The 19,071-nt window shown below is 39.3% G+C and overlaps 1 protein-coding gene across 1 annotated transcript in view; it reads right to left on the bottom strand.

Moving 5' to 3' along the window:
* Positions 1-3,751: 3,751 nt before the first annotated feature.
* The window catches only part of Rab18 (RAB18, member RAS oncogene family), a 35,093-nt gene continuing 19,773 nt past the window's right edge, over positions 3,752-19,071 (bottom strand). Inside the window, exons 3-7 of the mRNA XM_038335164.2 lie at positions 15,540-15,601; positions 14,553-14,625; positions 12,879-12,997; positions 10,413-10,479; positions 3,752-5,477 (exon numbers count right to left, since the gene is read on the bottom strand). Of these exons, the coding sequence (XP_038191092.1) occupies positions 5,302-5,477; positions 10,413-10,479; positions 12,879-12,997; positions 14,553-14,625; positions 15,540-15,601 (497 nt within the window). The 3' untranslated portion in view covers positions 3,752-5,301. The remainder of the gene's footprint in view (positions 5,478-10,412; positions 10,480-12,878; positions 12,998-14,552; positions 14,626-15,539; positions 15,602-19,071) is intronic.

The raw sequence follows: 19,071 nt of genomic DNA on the forward strand, positions 1-19,071 counted from the left end.
CTCTGGAGGTTGTTGACATGTGTGACTACATACCCTGACCTAGAGTGTGGCTGTTTGACGTTCTGGATATTGGGATGGCCCATAGAGGTACACCCTGACCAAAGGTCAGAGAATTCAAGCATACGGCTGCTCCTTCTTTTGAAATAGGAGGTTTGCCTGCAGGATACTTGCTCTAGGGTGTTTTCACTACTTTAAGCATCAAATACTTTACTCAGGAATTAATGACCTGATGTCTTAAGTAACAGAGCAAACACTGTTCTCGTTGTCCTTTGTATCATGCTAAAGCAGTTTTGCCTCCTTTCCCCCTTTTGTATCGGGGCATAAAAGTGTATGGAAAACTAAACACAGGTGGGCAAACTCAGGACTCAGAACAAAGAATCGGCATTCAGTAATCGCTGAGTTGCCCTCTCATTTCTATCCTGTCTTGTGTTTCTTTCTAATCTCTGTTCCTCCTACCTAACATTTCTAATCCTCACGTCCCTATCATGGAATGTATGAACCTGCCGTGGCTAGGATCGCAGAAGTCACCCCCAAAAGGTGACTCTTGATGGAGAGAAGTCTAGTATGCTCCAATGCTATGTTCCCTTTAAGCCCTGTGTTGCTGGAGGCTGGCCCCCCAGGCAGCGATACTGGATAGACTGGACACTTTGCAATTTAATGTGGAATACAGTGAATTAATGACCATCAGATTCATTCAGAGATGCTGCGTCAAAAAATAACATGGAAAGAGATTGAGAAAGACACCTGCTTTCAACCTCTGGCCTCTAGACATACATGCATGCATATATGAACACATACATATAGCATAAACAAAAATAAACTGTAAATTTCCTCATCATTAGTATGAAAGTACACATTCCAATTTGAATTCATCTTTAAAAATGTATTAAAATACTCACATTTTGGGGTTAAAAATTTTATGCAGTACTCAGTAGGGAGAGGTACATACCTTTAATCCTAGCACTAACGAGGTGGAGGCAGTATACATTTCTGAGTGTCAGGTCAACCTAGCCTACATATCTCCTGTATCTTGGCAGTCATGGAATTCAGATCCATCCTATGTTATTACTACTGGAGAAGAAGACAGTTGAAGAGTAATAGGGCCAATCCAGATGGCCAAGGGTACAGGAATGCCTCCCAAACACAGGAATGATTATTTGCAAGGTGAGTTAGTCAGAGAAAAGGTAGGTGATGGTGGTATATGCTGGGGAGAGAAAGAAGTATGCTGATTAGTAACCACAAAATACATGAATAAGAGCTTAACATAATAGAAATATCCAATTAGAGAGTATTCAACCTCCCTCGTAATCAAAGAAGTTCATACAAAGATGTTATCATTTATCAGGCTGAATAAGAAAGAAAAATGGTAGTTTGAATGAGAATGGCCCTCACAGGCTCAAATACTTGAATGGCTTAGCACCAGGCTGGTGGAACTATCCTTGCGAAGGATTAGGAGTGGTCTTGTTAGAGGGTGAACTTGGAGGTTTCAAAAGCCTATACCAGGTCAACTGTCACTTTCTATGCCTGTTGCCTGCCGATCAGTATGTAAAGCTCTCAGCTACTTCTCCAGTGCCATGCCTGTTTCTGCCATGATAATCATAAACTAACCCTCTAAAATTGTGCACAATAATCAAATGCTATCTTTTGCTATGTGCTGCCTTGGTCATGGTGCCTTATCCCAGCAATGGAATAGCAGGACAAAAAAACAAACCAAAAACTTGCTATCGCTCGGAAAGTAGATTCAAGAAATAACAGTAAAAGCCTGACACCTGAATATGAAGACTTCTAAACCATAATGCCTATTTTTTTCTTAAGACCCTTAGTAAATACTCAGAAAAAACAAGCACCCAAACCATACTTCAAACATAATGTGGATCTGAATGAGTCTGAGTTAGCACCAGACAGTCAACCACTGGTGCAAAGGAATACTTCAGTCTCACACCAAGGAGACAACTATGACTCTTGGGTGTGCAGTCCACAATCAAATTTAACTCTGTTGCATTTAACTAGAATGAATCTATGCATGACAACTCATTCTTGAAATATCCCCACCCACCCCATTTTGATTTTAAGCAAAAGACCACTTCCAGACCAAATTTCTTTTTTATGTCCAATAAAGAGTTCTGGTGCCATAAGTTTTTGTACCTTTCCTAAGTCTTGAATCTTTATTTTGCATTCTTTGCTGCCTGGATCTTTAGACCAATGACTCTAGGGATAGGGCTCTATCTATGGGATTCACTCTATGGATAACATTACTGAAATATTTCTACAACATATAGCCGCATGGAATGTGAAGGAATATGGGCACACCAGCTTTGCTGTGTTAAGCTGCTAGTAACTCACCAATGAGGAGACCAAGAGTTCAGGTGCGATAGTGAAAACTCATGGACAGGAGTCCAACTGCATCACTGAGTACCAGGGACCTTAGAGAAGTTGTTTCAAATACCTGTTTGATCACCTTCCTCATTAAAACAGACACAGCCAGATATGATGGACACACACAATCCACACCTCTAGAGCAAGGGGATTGAGAGTATGAGGTCTCTCTGGGACACACAGTGAGATGATCTTAAAAAAAAAAAAAAAAAAAAAAAAAAAAAAAACCAAAAAAAAAAAAAACAAACTACACAGCAAACTTTTTTTTTTTTTTTTAAAAAAAAAAAAAGGATAAAATGGGCACAACAGGAATACAAATACCATGAAGTTACTCTAAGGCCTTAAAAGATACTTGAGTATGTAAGACACCAAGCACCAAGAAAGCTTCAGTAAATGCTCACTACTACTCACTAACTAAAAGATAATTCAATTCTTTAAGTCCACGCTAGTTCTCCTAAAACTCAAAAGACCATGTTCTAATAGCATCTGCAAAGAGCTTGAGACTACTTCCAATAATTCTAAAAACAAATCAGCAAAACTATTATATAGGTGACTGATTTTAGGTGTTAAAGCGGTCACTTACAAAATCTTCCCTATTGCTGGGCCATGGTGGAACACACCTTTAATTCCAGCACTTGGGAGGCAGAGGCAGGCGGATCTCTGTGTAAATTCAAGGACAGCCTGGTTTACAGAACAAGTTCCAGGACAGGCTCCAATGCTACAAAAAACCATGAAAAACAACACAAAAACCTTCACTATGAAACACTAATCTTTCAACCATACAGTTAAATGAAAGCCACATTAGAGAACTTGAGTACTATATTCACATGTCCTCTTGCTGATGATAGTAAGGAGAAATGCAGTTCCTGTACAAATTCATCTAGACAGCAAACAATATAAAGTTATAAAATAAACCTATCAAAAGCAATTTAATTGAGTGTATTGGAGTGCACATGTGTGTCCATATGTATATACAGGGCTGAAGTTGACGCTGAGGCTTCCTGAGTTGCTCTCCACTTTATTCATTGAAGCAAAGTCTCTCTCAATTGAACCTGAAGCTTGCCAACGTAAGTACTCTAGCTCACTGGCTGGATTCTGGAGGCTCTGTCTCCATCTTCTGAATGCTGGAGCTACAGTTGTTGCTACTCACCTGGCATTTTAGGTGAGTTCTGGAGAAACAAACTCCAGTCCTCGAGCTTGTGCAGCAAGTACTCTGTCCAATGAACCACCTCTCCATACACCATAATCAACTGTTAAAAGTTACACTCAAGTGACTCATACTCAAGTTCTGATCAAATCTAGACGACAATCCAATGGTAATAAAGATGACATAACTCAAGGAGTAAGAATAAGACAGAAGTCTTGTCAAGACATATTCAAAATGTACATAAATCGAAAATTTAATAACATGACCAAATTATAAGTGTACTGTGAGCTACCTTTCTCTAACATTATAGAAGCAAAAGTCTCATATTTATAAAAATATACAGAATGTATAAAAGCTCTAATCACATGTAGACTGCCAAGTATAAATGAAGTAGAATGTAAGGTGGTTTCCACATATGGAAACACCCTGTTCAGAAAAAAGCCAATCTGAAGTAAACCCACTAACACACATATTGCAAAGGTACACAAAAATGTTTATCATTTATCATTGTACATAGAGAATAAACTGCAAAAATGAATATCAGAATCTTAATAAGGAATAATACAGTGACCAGCCTAAGTACATTGTTACTTATGGAGCATAAACAGCAAAGGTCAATGTAAATTAAATAGTGTATGAGTGAAAAAACATACATTGTACTATAACAAGGATTTAGAAAACTGAATACTGTGGAAAAGGTTTATTCTGTACAGGTTGGTTTTTAATAAACTATTGGCTACTTGTTACAGTAAATTATCAACAATCTCATTGCAATAGCATTTCCCCAACATTCAGAATCTGGAAGCAATAGGCCTTTCTTAAATTATCACTTAGTATTTTCTCTCCCACCTTCAAAACACAGAAATAGGTTTTTGAATAGTTATTAGCCATTTATGGAGGCCGTAAGATCAGATAGTCATTACACAAGCTACAGTTGCGGCACCTGGACAAACACTGCCAGCAGGTATGGGGAAAGATGTTGGGTTTTAGAAGTGGAAGGAAGTATTAAAGGAGTTACAGTATACAGTTCATGTCCTTCTGAATCCCAAATGAGGGAAAGCCTTGCTGCCGTCCTGCCAGACGCCATGTAACTAAAACATGGCTCCAAGGATCAAGAACCCAATGTGTGCAATGAATTAAAGCTCCAGGTAACTGAGCTAACTACTGGAGTAAATTAAAATTCCAAACGGCTTTAACTTATCAATACTATTTTGGAAGCTCCATCAGAACAAAAAGAGATTTAATTATGAACTGGCCTGGGCTCCATTCTTAACTGAGAATTTTACTTAGTACTAAGACTCTCAAACATCCTAGAAAAGCTGTGAATCATGCTTCATTATTCCTCAAGGGAAACTGGATAGGCTTGATGATACCTGCTTACCTCCCCATGGTTCTAGTTCTGCATACCAAGTAATTCAGTAATTGATCAGAGCACTTAAGCAAAAAGGAGAACAAAAGCAGACTTATAGCAACACATCCTAGATGATATTTTTTTAAAAAAATGACATGATAAATGTAAATCATAAAATCAAATGTACTCATGAAGGTACACCTATTTTAGGTTACATTAAAAAAAAAAAACCTATAGACTGCAAACTGTGCATGCTTACCATAACATTTCATCTGGGAAAGCCGATGAGGGGATTTCTTGTAAATACTCACTGCCATGATAAAAACAATTATGTGCAAACTGCAAGGTCCCTAATAGCAGTTAACAGTTTATATACAGAAAGATATCACTATCTGATCAAATATGCAAGAGAAAGAATGCCCAGAGTTCATAGCACAGAACAGTAACCACCACAGGCTCCTCCTCCATGGCTCTCTTCCCTGTGTGACAGCTTGACTCCTTTGTTCTGGTTCTCACTTTCCCACAGTCCAGGTGTCTGAATGATCTTTTCAACAAGCTCCTCAAAGGCACACTGAACACCATCACAGGTTTTTGCACTTGCCTCTAAAATTCAAGGAAAAGGATCACAGTATAACTGTTGTTGGACATTCTCATTTGTTTCTGGAGAATCAATATGGCATAAATAGAAGTCTACAAGATATAAACAATCAAATCAGCATTTCTTGTCACCGGTTTAGAATTGATAAATTTCTTCCACTCTACACACAGAGCTACTTAGACTCTACCCACTAGTGTATCAGCTTAGCCCTGAGATCTAAGCAACTACACTTTGTAAGCCACTACTCAAACAGCAGTCTAAGTTTCTTCTTAAGTTTTCAATTAATTCTTCAAATAAGCCCCCAAATCAGATGGCATTACTATTTTAAAAGAAGGAAACCCATGCCCCAACCAAAATGGTTGGCTTGATTTTCTGAATGTGTAGCCATGTAGTGACACATACTAGATGAAATGTCAATAGTCAAGCACACTAGCGTGTTTTATGTGTGCTCACAGGGCCCTCTAAGCTGAGTGTTTCTCTGTCTTTCTCACTACCTGAGGATTCCTTACACTCCTCCTTCACTGTTCTATCTCAGATGATGCTCTAGAGTCTGTTTCAGTTTTTTAATAATGAGGATTGGATCTATCGCTTTGTGAAAGATAGGCATGTGTGCTCTACCACTGAGCTAAACCTCCAGCAGCTGACCTAGCATGAAAAAGTTTGAAAGTGGGGCAACAGAAACAATTTGGCAAGGATTGTCTGCTCACCCAACTAATAAGTTTTACAAGCTTCCTGTCTGGCCTGTTACTCTCTGAAAAGGTGAGCCGCCCATGTTACTGCCAAAACCACCCCTTCTCTAGCTCCAGGGACCCTACTCATTTACTGAAGGTTCAGGCACTCTTTTTTTCTAATGTTATAATTCAATCTAAATGTCTGTTAATATTTTCCATCTTATTAACAAGACAGACTTGTTCTAGAGTCTATATACCTTTCAGGGAGCCACTCAGTGTCTCTATTCTCCAGGGAAATCATCCCAGAGTGTTGTCTGCATAAGCTGCTTTCTTTCACCAACTCACCACACAAGCTTTCCTCAACTAGTAGCTGCCAATCCCATCCAAGGGGCACATGTACCAGGGTACTGCTATGAGCCTACATGTACAAGTCTTTAATAAAATTTAAATTTTAAATTGGGCACAGTAATAAATAATCAACAATAACTATTAATGAAATTAAGCAATTATTAAAATGGAGCATAATAAAATCTCGCTCTTCATGTTTGCAGAACAAGACTGATCATGGTAACTGAAACTGTAAGAAGGTGTGCTGCATGTGACAGCAGCACTGTCTACTCTGGCTTTTGTTCCCATGACCCCATTAATGGCATTCCTTTCACAGCCATCAACATGGCTCCTCTGGTCAGGTTGAGCACACTAACCTCACCTGACATCCTTGGCATTTGGTATCACCTCCCTCCTTTCACTCCTGTGACTCCCAGAACAGTCAACATGCCTAGCAATCCTCCTGTCTCAATGGCACATCAATCATGGCCTTGTTGCTGGCCCTTCATTAGAGTATACTAGAGGCCAATCCCCAGCCCTTTTGGATTCACATTCTTAGAACAATTTTACCAATAGCAGCATTTAAACGCCACCTAAACAACTAGCACGTCTACTGGATATCTGAACACTGTGCCATCCTGTGTCTTAAGTAAAATCCTTGATTCCTACTTTCACACACCAAATCTCCTTTACTTCAATCCTCCACACCAAGTAACAGAAATACAACCCACTTGGTCAAGCTAAAAATCTGTAGCTGTCTTTAACTTCTCTTTCCTTGGCCTCCTCATACAAGTTTTCCACATATCCTGTCAGTTTTAACATTCAGAGTATCTCCCACAGCTATCAACTTTCCAAGACCCACAGTACTAAGTATGCCACCAGCTTAATTTCTCTGAGCCACAGCAAGAGAAGAATCAGCTTCCTGCTTTCGCTTCATAGACCATACTCTACATGTAAGGAATTCTAGAAGTGTAGCAACTATTCCATGGCACACAGAATGCATTTCATCTTGTTACCATACTCTAAAGTCTAATCCCATGTTCTAACAACTTATTTATCCTAAATACATGCTAAACTCCACCTACAAGCTTCCTTCCTGTTCTTAAACATACCATGCTGCCCTTAAGTCTAGAACTACTTGCTACACAGATTCAATGGAATGCCCAGCAAAATCCCAGCAAAATTCTTCAAAGACCTTGAAAGAATGGTACTCATCTTCATATGGAAAACAAAAAAACCCAGGATACCCAAAACAATCATGTACAATAAAAGAACCTCTGGAGGCATCACAATCCCTGACTTCAAACTCTACTACAGAGCTACAGTACTGAAAACAGCCTGGTATTGGCATAAGAACAGACAGGAGGACCAATGGAACTGAATAGAAGACCCGATATCAATCCATACATCTTCAAAGACCTGATTTTTGACAAAGAAGCAAAAAATACCAAGTGGAAAAAAAGAAAACATATTTAACAAGTGCTGCTGGCATAACTGGATATCAACATGTAGAAGAATGAAAATAGATGCATATCTATCACCATGCACAAAACTCAAGTCCAAATGGATCAAAGACCTCAACATGAAGCCAGCCACACTGAACCTTATAGAAGATAAAGTGGGAAGTACACTTGAAAGCACTGGCACAGGAGACCACTTCCTAATATAACCCCAGCAGCACAGACACAGAAAAAAAACAATTAATAAATGGGGCCTCCTGAAACTGAAAAGCTTCTGGAAAGCAAAGGACATGGTCAACAAGACAAAACGACAGCCTACAGAATGGGAAAGGATCTTCACTAACCCCACAACAGACAGAGGTCTGATCTCCAAAATATACAAAGAACTCAAGAAATTGGACACCAAAAGAACACATAATCCAATAAAAAAAAAAATGTAGTACAGACCTAAACAGAGAACTCTCAACAGAGGAATCTAAAATGGCTGAAAGACACTTAAGGAAATGTTCAACATCCTTAGTCACCAGACAAACGCAAATCAAAACAACTCAGAGAGTCCATCTAACACCTATAAGAACGGCCAAGATCAAAAACATCAATGACAACTTATGCTGAAGAGGTTGTGGGGGAAGGGAACACTTCTGCATTGCTGGTGGGAATGTAAGCTGATACAGCCCCTTTGGATGTCAGTGTGGCGATTCCTCAGAAAATTAAGAAGCAACCTACCTCAAGACCCAATAATACCACTTTTGGGTATATATCCAAAGGATGCTCAATTGTGCCACAAGGACATGTGCTCAACTATGTTCATAGCAGCATTGTTTGTCATAGACAGAACCTGGAAACAACCAAATGCCCCTCGACCAAAGAATAGATGAGGAAAATGTGGTACATTTACACAATGGAGTACTACACAGCAGAAAAAAATAACGACATCTTGAAATTTGCAGGAAAATGGATGGAGCTAGAAAACATCATTTTGAGTGAGGTAACCCACACAGAAAGACAATTATCACATGTACTCATTCATAGGTGGTTTTTAAACATAAAGAAAGCCAGGCTACAAACTACAATCCCAGAGAACTTAGACAACAATGACGACAATAAGAGAGACTTACATAGATCTAATCTACATGGGAAGTAGAAAGTAGAAAAAGACAAGATCTCCTGAGTAAATTGGGAGCATGGGGACCTTGGAGGGACCTTGGGGGAGGGTTGAAAGAGGGAGAGGAGAGACAGGGAGGGGAGCTGAGAAAAATGTAGAGCTCAATAAATATCAATTTAAAAAAAGAAATACTTGCTACTACTGTCTCAGCATCTAGATGTGTACACTGATATTTCTGATCAACTATGTCACCATGCCAGTATTCTCTCTTCCGTTCTTTCCTTCACAGCATTGCTTCCTACTTAAACCTGCTTTTCCACACTAGAATGCAAGCTAAAGCATCTGTCTGTCAAATGCTATATGCTTTGGAAAAGTGGGGAGAACTGATACATGAAGATGTGGGACATGCAGCCAATCAACAATAAAGGTGGCATCCAATTCCCTTCAGAACAGCAACTAACCAGCCACTTACATCATCCTGCTTCCGTCTATGTAAATGTTCAAGTCCACCTGCAAGTTCCGAGTATTTGAATAACACAAGATAACTCGATCACTAATTCCTAAAGTTGCTGACATATCAGAATCAGTGTGGGTAATTCTTTTTTAAACATGACTGTGTGTGTGCCTATGTTCACACATGTAACCTTGTGTGCCTTCAGAAGCCAAAAGATCTCCCTGGATCTGTGAGTCACCTAGGTAGGTGCTGTAAAGCAAACATGGATCTGTTCAAAGAGTAATAGGCGCTCTTAACTGCTTAGTTAATTCTCCAGCCTGAACTTGAGCACTATTAAGAAACTTTCAGTCCCATGACAGCAGAGAGAAAGTTCAGAGGTAATTCAGGTATAGTCAGGCCACTCTTCTAGAGAAAGAGTTGAGAAACTTCTGCAGGCAGCCAAAGACTAAGTATTTTTGGCTTTGTGAGCCATATAGCCTGATGGGAGCTACAAACATTCAAGTATTACAAGAGCAGTCAAAGGCAGTGAATAAATTAATAAGCATGCCTGCACTTACTATACAGGGAAGTGATTCATGTTCTAGCTTGCCAACCTTGTGCCTCAAATATTAATATGCATAAAACTATACAAGGATACCACTAAAATTCAGATTCCAATTAAAAACCTGGGTTACAGCCTGGGATGATGCATTTCTATTAGTACCAAACTCCTAGAGTGCTAATGCCCTGTATACCAGTGGGAACAGTTCAATTATATTCTATGATTTCAACCAAAAGAAAAGGAATCTCATCCTACAGTAGATTTTATATCATTAGACAACAATGAACTGCATATATTTTATGTTTCTTTCAGGAAATAATTCAACGAAACTACCATTTCAAAATTTTTCCTTAAGACTGAAAAGATCCACTTATATACTTACCTATGAACAACATAGAATGTTTGCGTGCAAATTTCAGACCTTCATTTCTATCAACTTCACGATTTTCCTAAAAGATAAAAGCAACAAATTTTAAAAGCTACCAGCCGTCTGTGTGGGTGGTGGGGTGTGACTGTATTCCCAACTACTTAGAAGGCTGTGGTGGTTTGAATAGAGATGGCACCCATAGACTCATGTGTTTGAATGCTTGGTCCATAAGGAGTGGCATTAAAAGGAGTGGTCTTGTTGAAGGAAGTGTAGCCTGGCTAAAGGAAGTGTGTCACTGTGGGGGTGGTCCTGGAAATCTCATATGCTCAAGTTATGTCCAGTGTGGTAGACAGTTCATTTACTGTTCCTTGCAGATCAAGACGTAGAACTCTCAGCTACCTCTCCAGCACCATGTCTGTCTGCATGCTGCCACACTTCCTCCCATGATGAAAATGGACTGAACCTCTAAATTGTAAGCCAGCCCCAACTAAATGTTTTCCTTTGTAGCAGTTGCCACAGTCATGGTATCTTCACAGCAAGAAAAATCCTAACCAAGAAGTTGGTACCAGGGACTGGAGTATTGCTGTGATAGGCCAGAGCACGTTTTGTTTGAAAGAATGTGGACTTTGGAATTATAGATTAGAAGAGCAGTTGAACATTTTTAAGTGGGGTTTAAATGAGCCTTCCTAGTAGGAACATGAAGACAGTGATGGTGTGGGTGATCTGAACTGTGGGAGTCTGGCTCAAGAGGTTTCAGAGGAAAAGAATGTTAGTATATGGCCTAAAAACTAGTCTTATGATATTTAGGTGAAGAAACTGGCTGGGTTTTGCCCTTGTCCGAAAAGTATGCCTGAAGGTAAAGTTTTGGATTAATTCCACTGGCAGAGGAAATCTCAACACAGCCTAATATAGACTCTGTCATGTTGTCTTTGGTGTTCACTCTATGAAGAGCTATAGTGAAAAGAAGCAAGCTGAGAAAGGAAAAATACAGAATGTACAACTTAAGGAGTACCAAGAAGTGGGATGAAGTCCTGTGTTCAAGGAGATGAACAGATTAAAGGAAAGCCTGATGTTAAATGGAATAAAGGGACTGGAGACCTCAGAGCAAGACCTCATCTAGCTAAGACGACAAACTGTGAAAAGGAATTAAAGAACAACTTGGGTTAAGGCATGGTAGTACATGCCTTTCATTATAGCACTTAGGAGACAAAGGCCAGTCTAGTCTACAGAGCAAGTTCCAGGACAGCCAAGCTTAGGCAGTGAAGGAAACCATCAAAACCAGAAAGTTGACAAAGATGTAAATAAATGAGGGTGCCAGGTTCCAGCCCCAGCAAACAGCAGAACTGGGTAGCTTCAGCCTAGAGGTTCTGGCTTTAGCGTCAAGGACAGAAGAGGTTATAGAACCTTCTTTGGTAACTAAAGAAAGCTGCTGAGGCTAGGCACATGGCAAGGATGTCCTACATGGAGGCCTAAAGAGGCCACTGTGTCTTGAAGCTGTGAAGATGAAGCTTGGATTGCCACGGAGTCCCCAGGATATTCAAGGTTCAGAGGCATGGGACACCGGCTGAGGAGAACTGCTACCACAGTAGAAGCAGCCCAAGATGCAGTCAACATGCTGATAGGAGCTGGAGATCTGAAGGACATTCTGACATCAGACGTAGAAATGTAATTTCGAGTTTGCCCAGGTGGTTTTTGGTCTTGCTTTGGTCCAGTATTTCATTATCCTCCCATTTGGAATGTATATCCTGTGTTGGAAGTATGTGATCTGTTTTTCTTATTTTGATTTTGTAGGGGATTATAGTTAAAGAGATTACATGAATCTCAGAAGAGACTCTGAACTTTTAAAGAGTGTTGAGATTGTGATAGACTATGGGGACTTTTGAAATTGAACTAAATGCATTTTGCTATGCCTATGGGGGCCAGGGAGTAGAATGGTTTAAATAGGTATAGCCCCCATAAACTCACTTGTTTGGATGCTTGGCCCATAGTAAATGGCACTATTAGTTTATGGCTTTGTTGAAGTAAGTGTGGCCTGGTTGAAGGAAGTGTGTCACTGTGACAGTGGTCTTGGAGGTCTCATATGCTCAAGTTATACCCAGTGTGGTAGACAGTTCACTTCCTGTTGCTTGTGGATCAAGATGTAGAGCTCTTAGCTGCCTCTCCAGCACGATGTCTGCCTGCATGCTGCCATGCTTCCCACTGTAATAATAGACTAAACCTCTAAACTGTTTTCCTTTTTAACAGTTGCCATGGACATGGTGTCTTTTTACAATAGAAACCCTAACAAAGACAAAGGCCAAGAAGATTTTAATTCTGGGACCAGCCTGGACAAGTTAGCATGACAAAATTAAAAAGAGTTGGGATGAAGCTCCATGGTAGAACATGTGTTTAGCATGCAGTAAGTGCTGTATTTAAATCTCATTTCTCCTCCTCACCCCTCCCCAAAAAGTGCTACCCAAATGTCAAGTGTCTGCTTTTTACCTTATCAATTTTATTTCCAACTAGCATGTTTACTATGTCATTTCTTGTACAGTATGTTTCCAATTCATTTAACCAATTATCCAGTTTAACAAAGGTGTCTCTTCTTGTGACATCATAAACTGAAATAAAAGCAAAGCCACTAATTTAAAAATCACACAAAATAAGAGCAATGACTTATTTCTGATACTCGCTAAAGGTTAACAGTGTATAAGCAAGTCTGGTTTTTGTTAATTCTTCACTGCTTACTAGTGAACACTTAGAACAAACTAAATCACTAACACACATAGTAACATTATACCCTATGTGGCAACTGACAATCAGTTACAACAAAGCTACAGTTTGATAATGCTGAGGTCTGTCTAAGCAAAGCATCTTAATCTAAATCTTAACAAGATATCAAAATATTACATGTCTTTAAACATCTGTGAACCTCTTTTTTTTAACAAGGATCAGAATTTGCAACTTTAAAAAAATGTAAGTGTAGTTCTTGTGTTGGCTAGTTTTATATCAACTTGACACAATTTACAATTATCTGAAAGGAGGGAATCTCAATTAAGAAAATAACTCCATAAGATTCAGTTGTAGCCAGGCGATGGTGGCACACGCCTTTAATCCCAGCACTTGGGAGGCAGAGGCAGGTGGTTCTCTGTGAGTTCAACACCAGCCTGGTCTACAAGAGCTAGTTTCAGGACAGGTGCCAAAGCTACAGAAAAACCTGCCTCAAAAAACCAAAAATAAAATAAAATAAAATAAAATAAAAGGTTCAGCTGTAGGTCACTTTCTTCCTTAGTATATTGGGGGGGGGGGGGGGAGACACACTCTATCCACTGTGAGTAGTGCCAAACCTTGAAAGTAGGCTGGCAAGTCATGAGGAGCAAACCAGTAAGTAGCTCCTCTCCATGGCCTCTGTATCAACTCCTGCCTCCAGGTTCCTGCCCTGTTTGAGCTCCTGCCCTGGCTTCCTTCAATGATGAGCTACAATGTGGAGGAGTAAACCAAAGAAACCTTTCCTTGCCAACTTGCTTTTGGTCATGGTGTTTGAGCACAGCAACAGGAACCCTAACTAAGACAGAAATTGAGTGAAAGTGATCCTGTGTGGCTTCCTCTGTTGTTATTTTTGTTTTGTGTCATCTTGTATCATTAAGAGTTTGGTTTCAAACTGTTTGCTACTCTTAAAAAATAACATACACAAATGGAGAATGACTATGAACTTCTCAGCAGATTTTCTGAAAACCAAATATTCTGGTTTTAAATTTTGATTTATTATGAATTCTTAATGATGTTTAGTGCTATTTTTGATTTAAAAAATTCTACTTACTAACAAATACTCTGTTTACAGTCTGAAGCAAGTGTTAATTTACTGATAAATGAAGACTAGTTTCAGTAATACTCTAGGACAAATGTGGGTTAATTTTTAATTTATGACCTCATCAACATATTTTTTAAAACCAAAGATAATGATCTTCTCTTTTGTAAATTTCCATAAAAAGAATTGGAAAAAGCTAACTTTAATGTTCAGTAATATCAAATAAATTCTCTATAATTTATAAGCACATACACATAAACACATACACATAAAAAAGCAGTCCTAAAGAAAATTAAAATACTGATCTTCCTAGATTAGAAATTTCAATGGACAATATTTTATACAATATATTAAAGTAAAACATTTACCTAATATAACTCCCTGTGCACCTCTGTAGTAGCTGGGAGTTAATGTTCTGAACCTCTCTTGACCAGCTGTATCCTAGAAATGACAATAAATTATTACTACGTAAAGCAAACTATAAACAACATATCTTCAATGTTATTGAATATATTTAAGCAAGTCAAAAAAAACTTACTAAAAACACTCAGAAATTAATATGATGTACACTTACTAGTAAGTATTACCCAAATAAAAATCAATTAATACTGGGTCATCTCTACAGAAACACAAGTGAAGGTTTTCTGCCATTACAAGCTTAAGAATTTTATCACACATGAAACACAGTTTTTTGAAAGTCATGATTCTTAACTTCAGCTACACAATCAAATTATCTGGGAATGTTTATGTCTAATCCCTGAAGATTCTGACTGAATCCATCTAGGCAATCTAGGTTAGGGAAGAGTAAAACTCAATCTTCCTAGGTTATTATGATGTGAGAGATACAGGAGTATCATGTTTCAGAGAAGGGATTTTAAAGATATGCTTTTTAAAAAAGGTATAAAATATATAAAACAAAATGTATTATAGTGAGAGAAAGAAGAAAGCAGGGAAGGAGTGAGAAAAAAGGAGGAGGAGGAGAAGGAGGAGGAGGACCCTGCTGCCTATTGATCTGGATGTAGAATTCTTAGCTCCTTCTCCAGTACCATGTCTGCCTATATGCCGCCATGCTTCCTGCCGTGATGACAATAGGCTAAACCTCTGAACTGTAAGCCAGCCCCAGTTAAATGTCTTCCTTTATAAGAATTGCCTCATGGCCTCTCTTCACAGCAAAAAAAAAAAAAAAAAAAAAAAAAAAAATCTAACTAAAACACAGCTCTTCTAGAGGACTCAAACTGGGCTGCCAACATCCATAGCTGACAACTTATAACCTTCTATATCTCCTGTAAAACATGGCATATAGACATACACATAAAAAAATAAAATTTTAAAAGGTACATTTTGAAAATTCTTACCCATATTGCAAGTTTAGCCTTATTTCCATCCACTGAAATCGTTTTCACCTTAAAGTCAACACCTTGAAGAAATGAAAATTTTGGTAAGTCATCCAATAAAATATATATAATTTTTAAATTATAAAGAAAACCAGAAAAAAGGAAAAAATACTTTTCAAATGCCTAAATTCTGAAAATTCTAGACCTGAAAGCTGAAGGTTATCAATAAGGACAGCTCAGGATTTATAGTATAAATGGGAAGGGCTTTAGGAGTCAAGATACCTACCTGTACTCCGGAAAAGGAAAACTTAAATTCAGCTGAGATGATCATAATACATACTGACAACCAGCAGCTACAACTGAAGTGCTAATCCAAAGAGGAGTGCTTTTTGCTGATTATGGACTACCACTGTTTTTAAAGACTCTATGAACCTTTGTTCAGAGTATTGTCTAACCCATGATAAGGATACCATACCTATGAACTATCAGCAATATGGCTCCTGCACAAGACCCCACAGACAAACCAACACGGAGCAGGTAAGATTTTATAAGCCCCTATCCCTAATGAAGACTATAGGGAGTCAGTGGCTGCTGAGAGGGAGAATCAGTTTATTTCAGAGAACACTTCTCTGATAGGTTCCCAATCCTACATGGTCAGCCCTAAACACACACACATACAGGTATCACAGACTGGACTCAGTAGGCTGGGGGCGGGGGGGCATGTAACAATAATAAGTATAGAAGCCACTAATTCAGGAGGGGATATGGGAAGGGTATGGGATAAATTGGAAAAGAAAGGGTAGAATGATGTAAATACACTTATGTATGAAATTCTCAAAAACTTAAAATTTTAAAAAAAAAGTGTTCCTGGACACCTGGGAACCCCTCTAGAGTCATGAACTCTACAGCATGGACGGGCTCACTGTGAGCCTTGTCAGTTTCGTTGCTCACCTTCCTGGACTTAGGGGGAGCTGGGAGGACCTTGGACTTAACATAGTGAAGGGAACCCTGATGGCTCTTTGTCTTTGGAGAGGGGTGGAGTGGGGGTATGGGTGGAAGGGAGGGGAGGGAAGGGGGAGGAGATGGAAATCTTGAATAAAAAAATGAGAAAAAAAAAAGTGTTGTCTACCAAGCTCGACCACTAACACAATCTTAGCTGTAAGTGGCTAGGGAACGTAAAGGGTCAACTTCTCCTTGTATTATGAACTCAAAGCTTTTTCCCCTGGGAGGGGAAAGTATTATATAACCTAGTGAATGATCACTTGCAACTGTATTATTTTTTTAATGTGTATAAAAACACTTAACCCAATCCCTCTACTAGTGTTCCTAAGTGCAAAGAACTTTGGCCCAAAGTTTTCTGAAAAGCTGCTATGAATACTAAGGAAGGCTTCATAAGAAATCAAATGAGGCCACAAAACATTCTCTCCTTTCCAGGAAAGGGAATTGATACAGGCCATCTGGACCAAATGAACAGTAACTGCCCACATGTCTTTAAAATACCATCATTGTAGGCTACTCCACTGGTCAGAAGGAAATACTACTCAAAACAAGATCCTATGAGCTAGTCACAACTAATTCACAACATAGCCAACTAAAATAAGCAGCACCCCTCATACTAAATGGTTTCTTTTTGTTTTTGTTGTTGTTTTCCAAGAACAGATTTTTCTGTTTAACTCTGGCTGTCCAAGAACTCACTCTGAAGACCAGGTTAGACTCCAAGTCAGATCTGCCTACTTCCCAAGTATTGGGATTAAATGTGTGAGACACCACACCCAGCATACTAAATGTTTTCTAAAAAGCTTTATGTTTATTTAAAAAAAAGTCACAATACACTAGAATATCAGTAATCTTTGGAGGTCTTCTGGTAATCCATTACATATACAACTTATGTAAAAATATGCATTATATTTAGTCTTCTATATCATAAAGATCCAAAGACATATATGTGCATGAACTCTCTCTCTCTTTCTCTCTCTCTCTCTCTCTCTCTCTCTCTCTCTCTCTCTCACACACACACACACACACACACACACACAGATAAATTGGTGTGTTGAGCTTGAGTAATAAAGGAATTGATCAAGTTATGCTTAGAACAACAAACAATAATAAATAAAAGGACAGTGCTGATTGATAAAAAAGTTCAAGAAAAACAAAAGTATAAAATTTTTTCTAGCCAATCTATACAGGAATCCCTAGGCCCCACCCCTTATTGAGGAACTACAGGCAGTAAATAGTTGATGGAGAGGGAGCATAGGGGGTATTAGCTTTGCCCATGACTTTGGGCTATCTGACCCCATAGAGGCAGTACTTCTGGTCTGGTGACACCTTACAGGAAAGAGGAGGGGCAGTCTCTCTCTCTCTCTCTCTCTCTCTCTCTCTCTCTCTCTCTCTCTCTCTCTCTCTCTCTCTCTCTCTCTCTCTCTCTCTCTCTCTTTGTTGGAGACTGCTGCTTCCATTCACACATACACCTCTCATCCCCCCCCCCACCCCCAGTCCTGCTAGGCAGGAGGGAAGACCTCAGCTCTTTGATAGCCCTTAAAATTGGCTCTTGTGGATTCGCCCACAAGGGAGAATCACTCTTCTTTAAGGAAGTGGTCACTGGTTGTATTCCCACGCTCTAGTACAAGCTTCACAGCCATAGGATTAAGCATGGCAAACAAGATAAATAAATAAAACCACTCAACAGTAGGAAAATCATGCAACATACTGGAAACCTAATCAGCTTCCCAGGCCTAGAGAGGTAATAGACTTTTGAAAGGACCTCCATTTTGCTAGGTCAGCACAATCCCTGTTAGTCTCAAAAAAAGATAAATCTCACTCATTACCTGTGATTCCTCCCAGCACTTATCACCCACCCCCACACCGCCCTAAATCTCTCTCTCCCAGGGGCTGGCTTCCACTTCCCTCCCCCCAGTCATTTTGGCTATGGTCTTGGCCTAGACATCTCTCTTGGTCAGCAGCTGCTTTCTTGCTCTCCCCCATTTGGCCTCTCATGGTCCGGTTTAGTCTGCCAGCCATGTTCTTCCAGGACTCTTCCCTCTGCCTGCTTTCTTTTTTATATCTACAATAAAAATCTTCTCATACGTTAGGAGTATGTCAGGCCCTCCTCCTTTTATTTCTTTTTTTCATTCACTTACCAAATGCTAAATCTTATCCTTATACACACAGATAAGTGTAGCTATCATCCACCATCAATGAAACCTCTCTTTACAGAAAATGGAGACCAACACAGTAAGGCACAACTGGACACAATGCACAAATCAACAGATCACAGCAAGTCCAGCTCCAGAGGAAACATCTATGCCACGGCTACTGCATTTATGACTCAGGTAATATGGTAAAAGAGGGAGCAGAAAGAGTGTAAGAGCCAGAATACCAGGAAGTCTTCTGCTCTCCTAGAAATGGCTGTATAAACAAGACCCGAACAATGGCCATACCAATGGACAAGTCAATATGAAAAGGGGAAGTTTTGAGGGATCACATATCTAGAGACAAAAACTAACTACAAACAAGTGATGGTTGCTGAGAGAAGGAGAATCAGCTTCTCCCAGAG

The sequence above is a fragment of the Arvicola amphibius genome, chromosome 6, assembly GCF_903992535.2.
Source record: "Arvicola amphibius chromosome 6, mArvAmp1.2, whole genome shotgun sequence".
NCBI lineage: Eukaryota > Metazoa > Chordata > Mammalia > Rodentia > Cricetidae > Arvicola > Arvicola amphibius.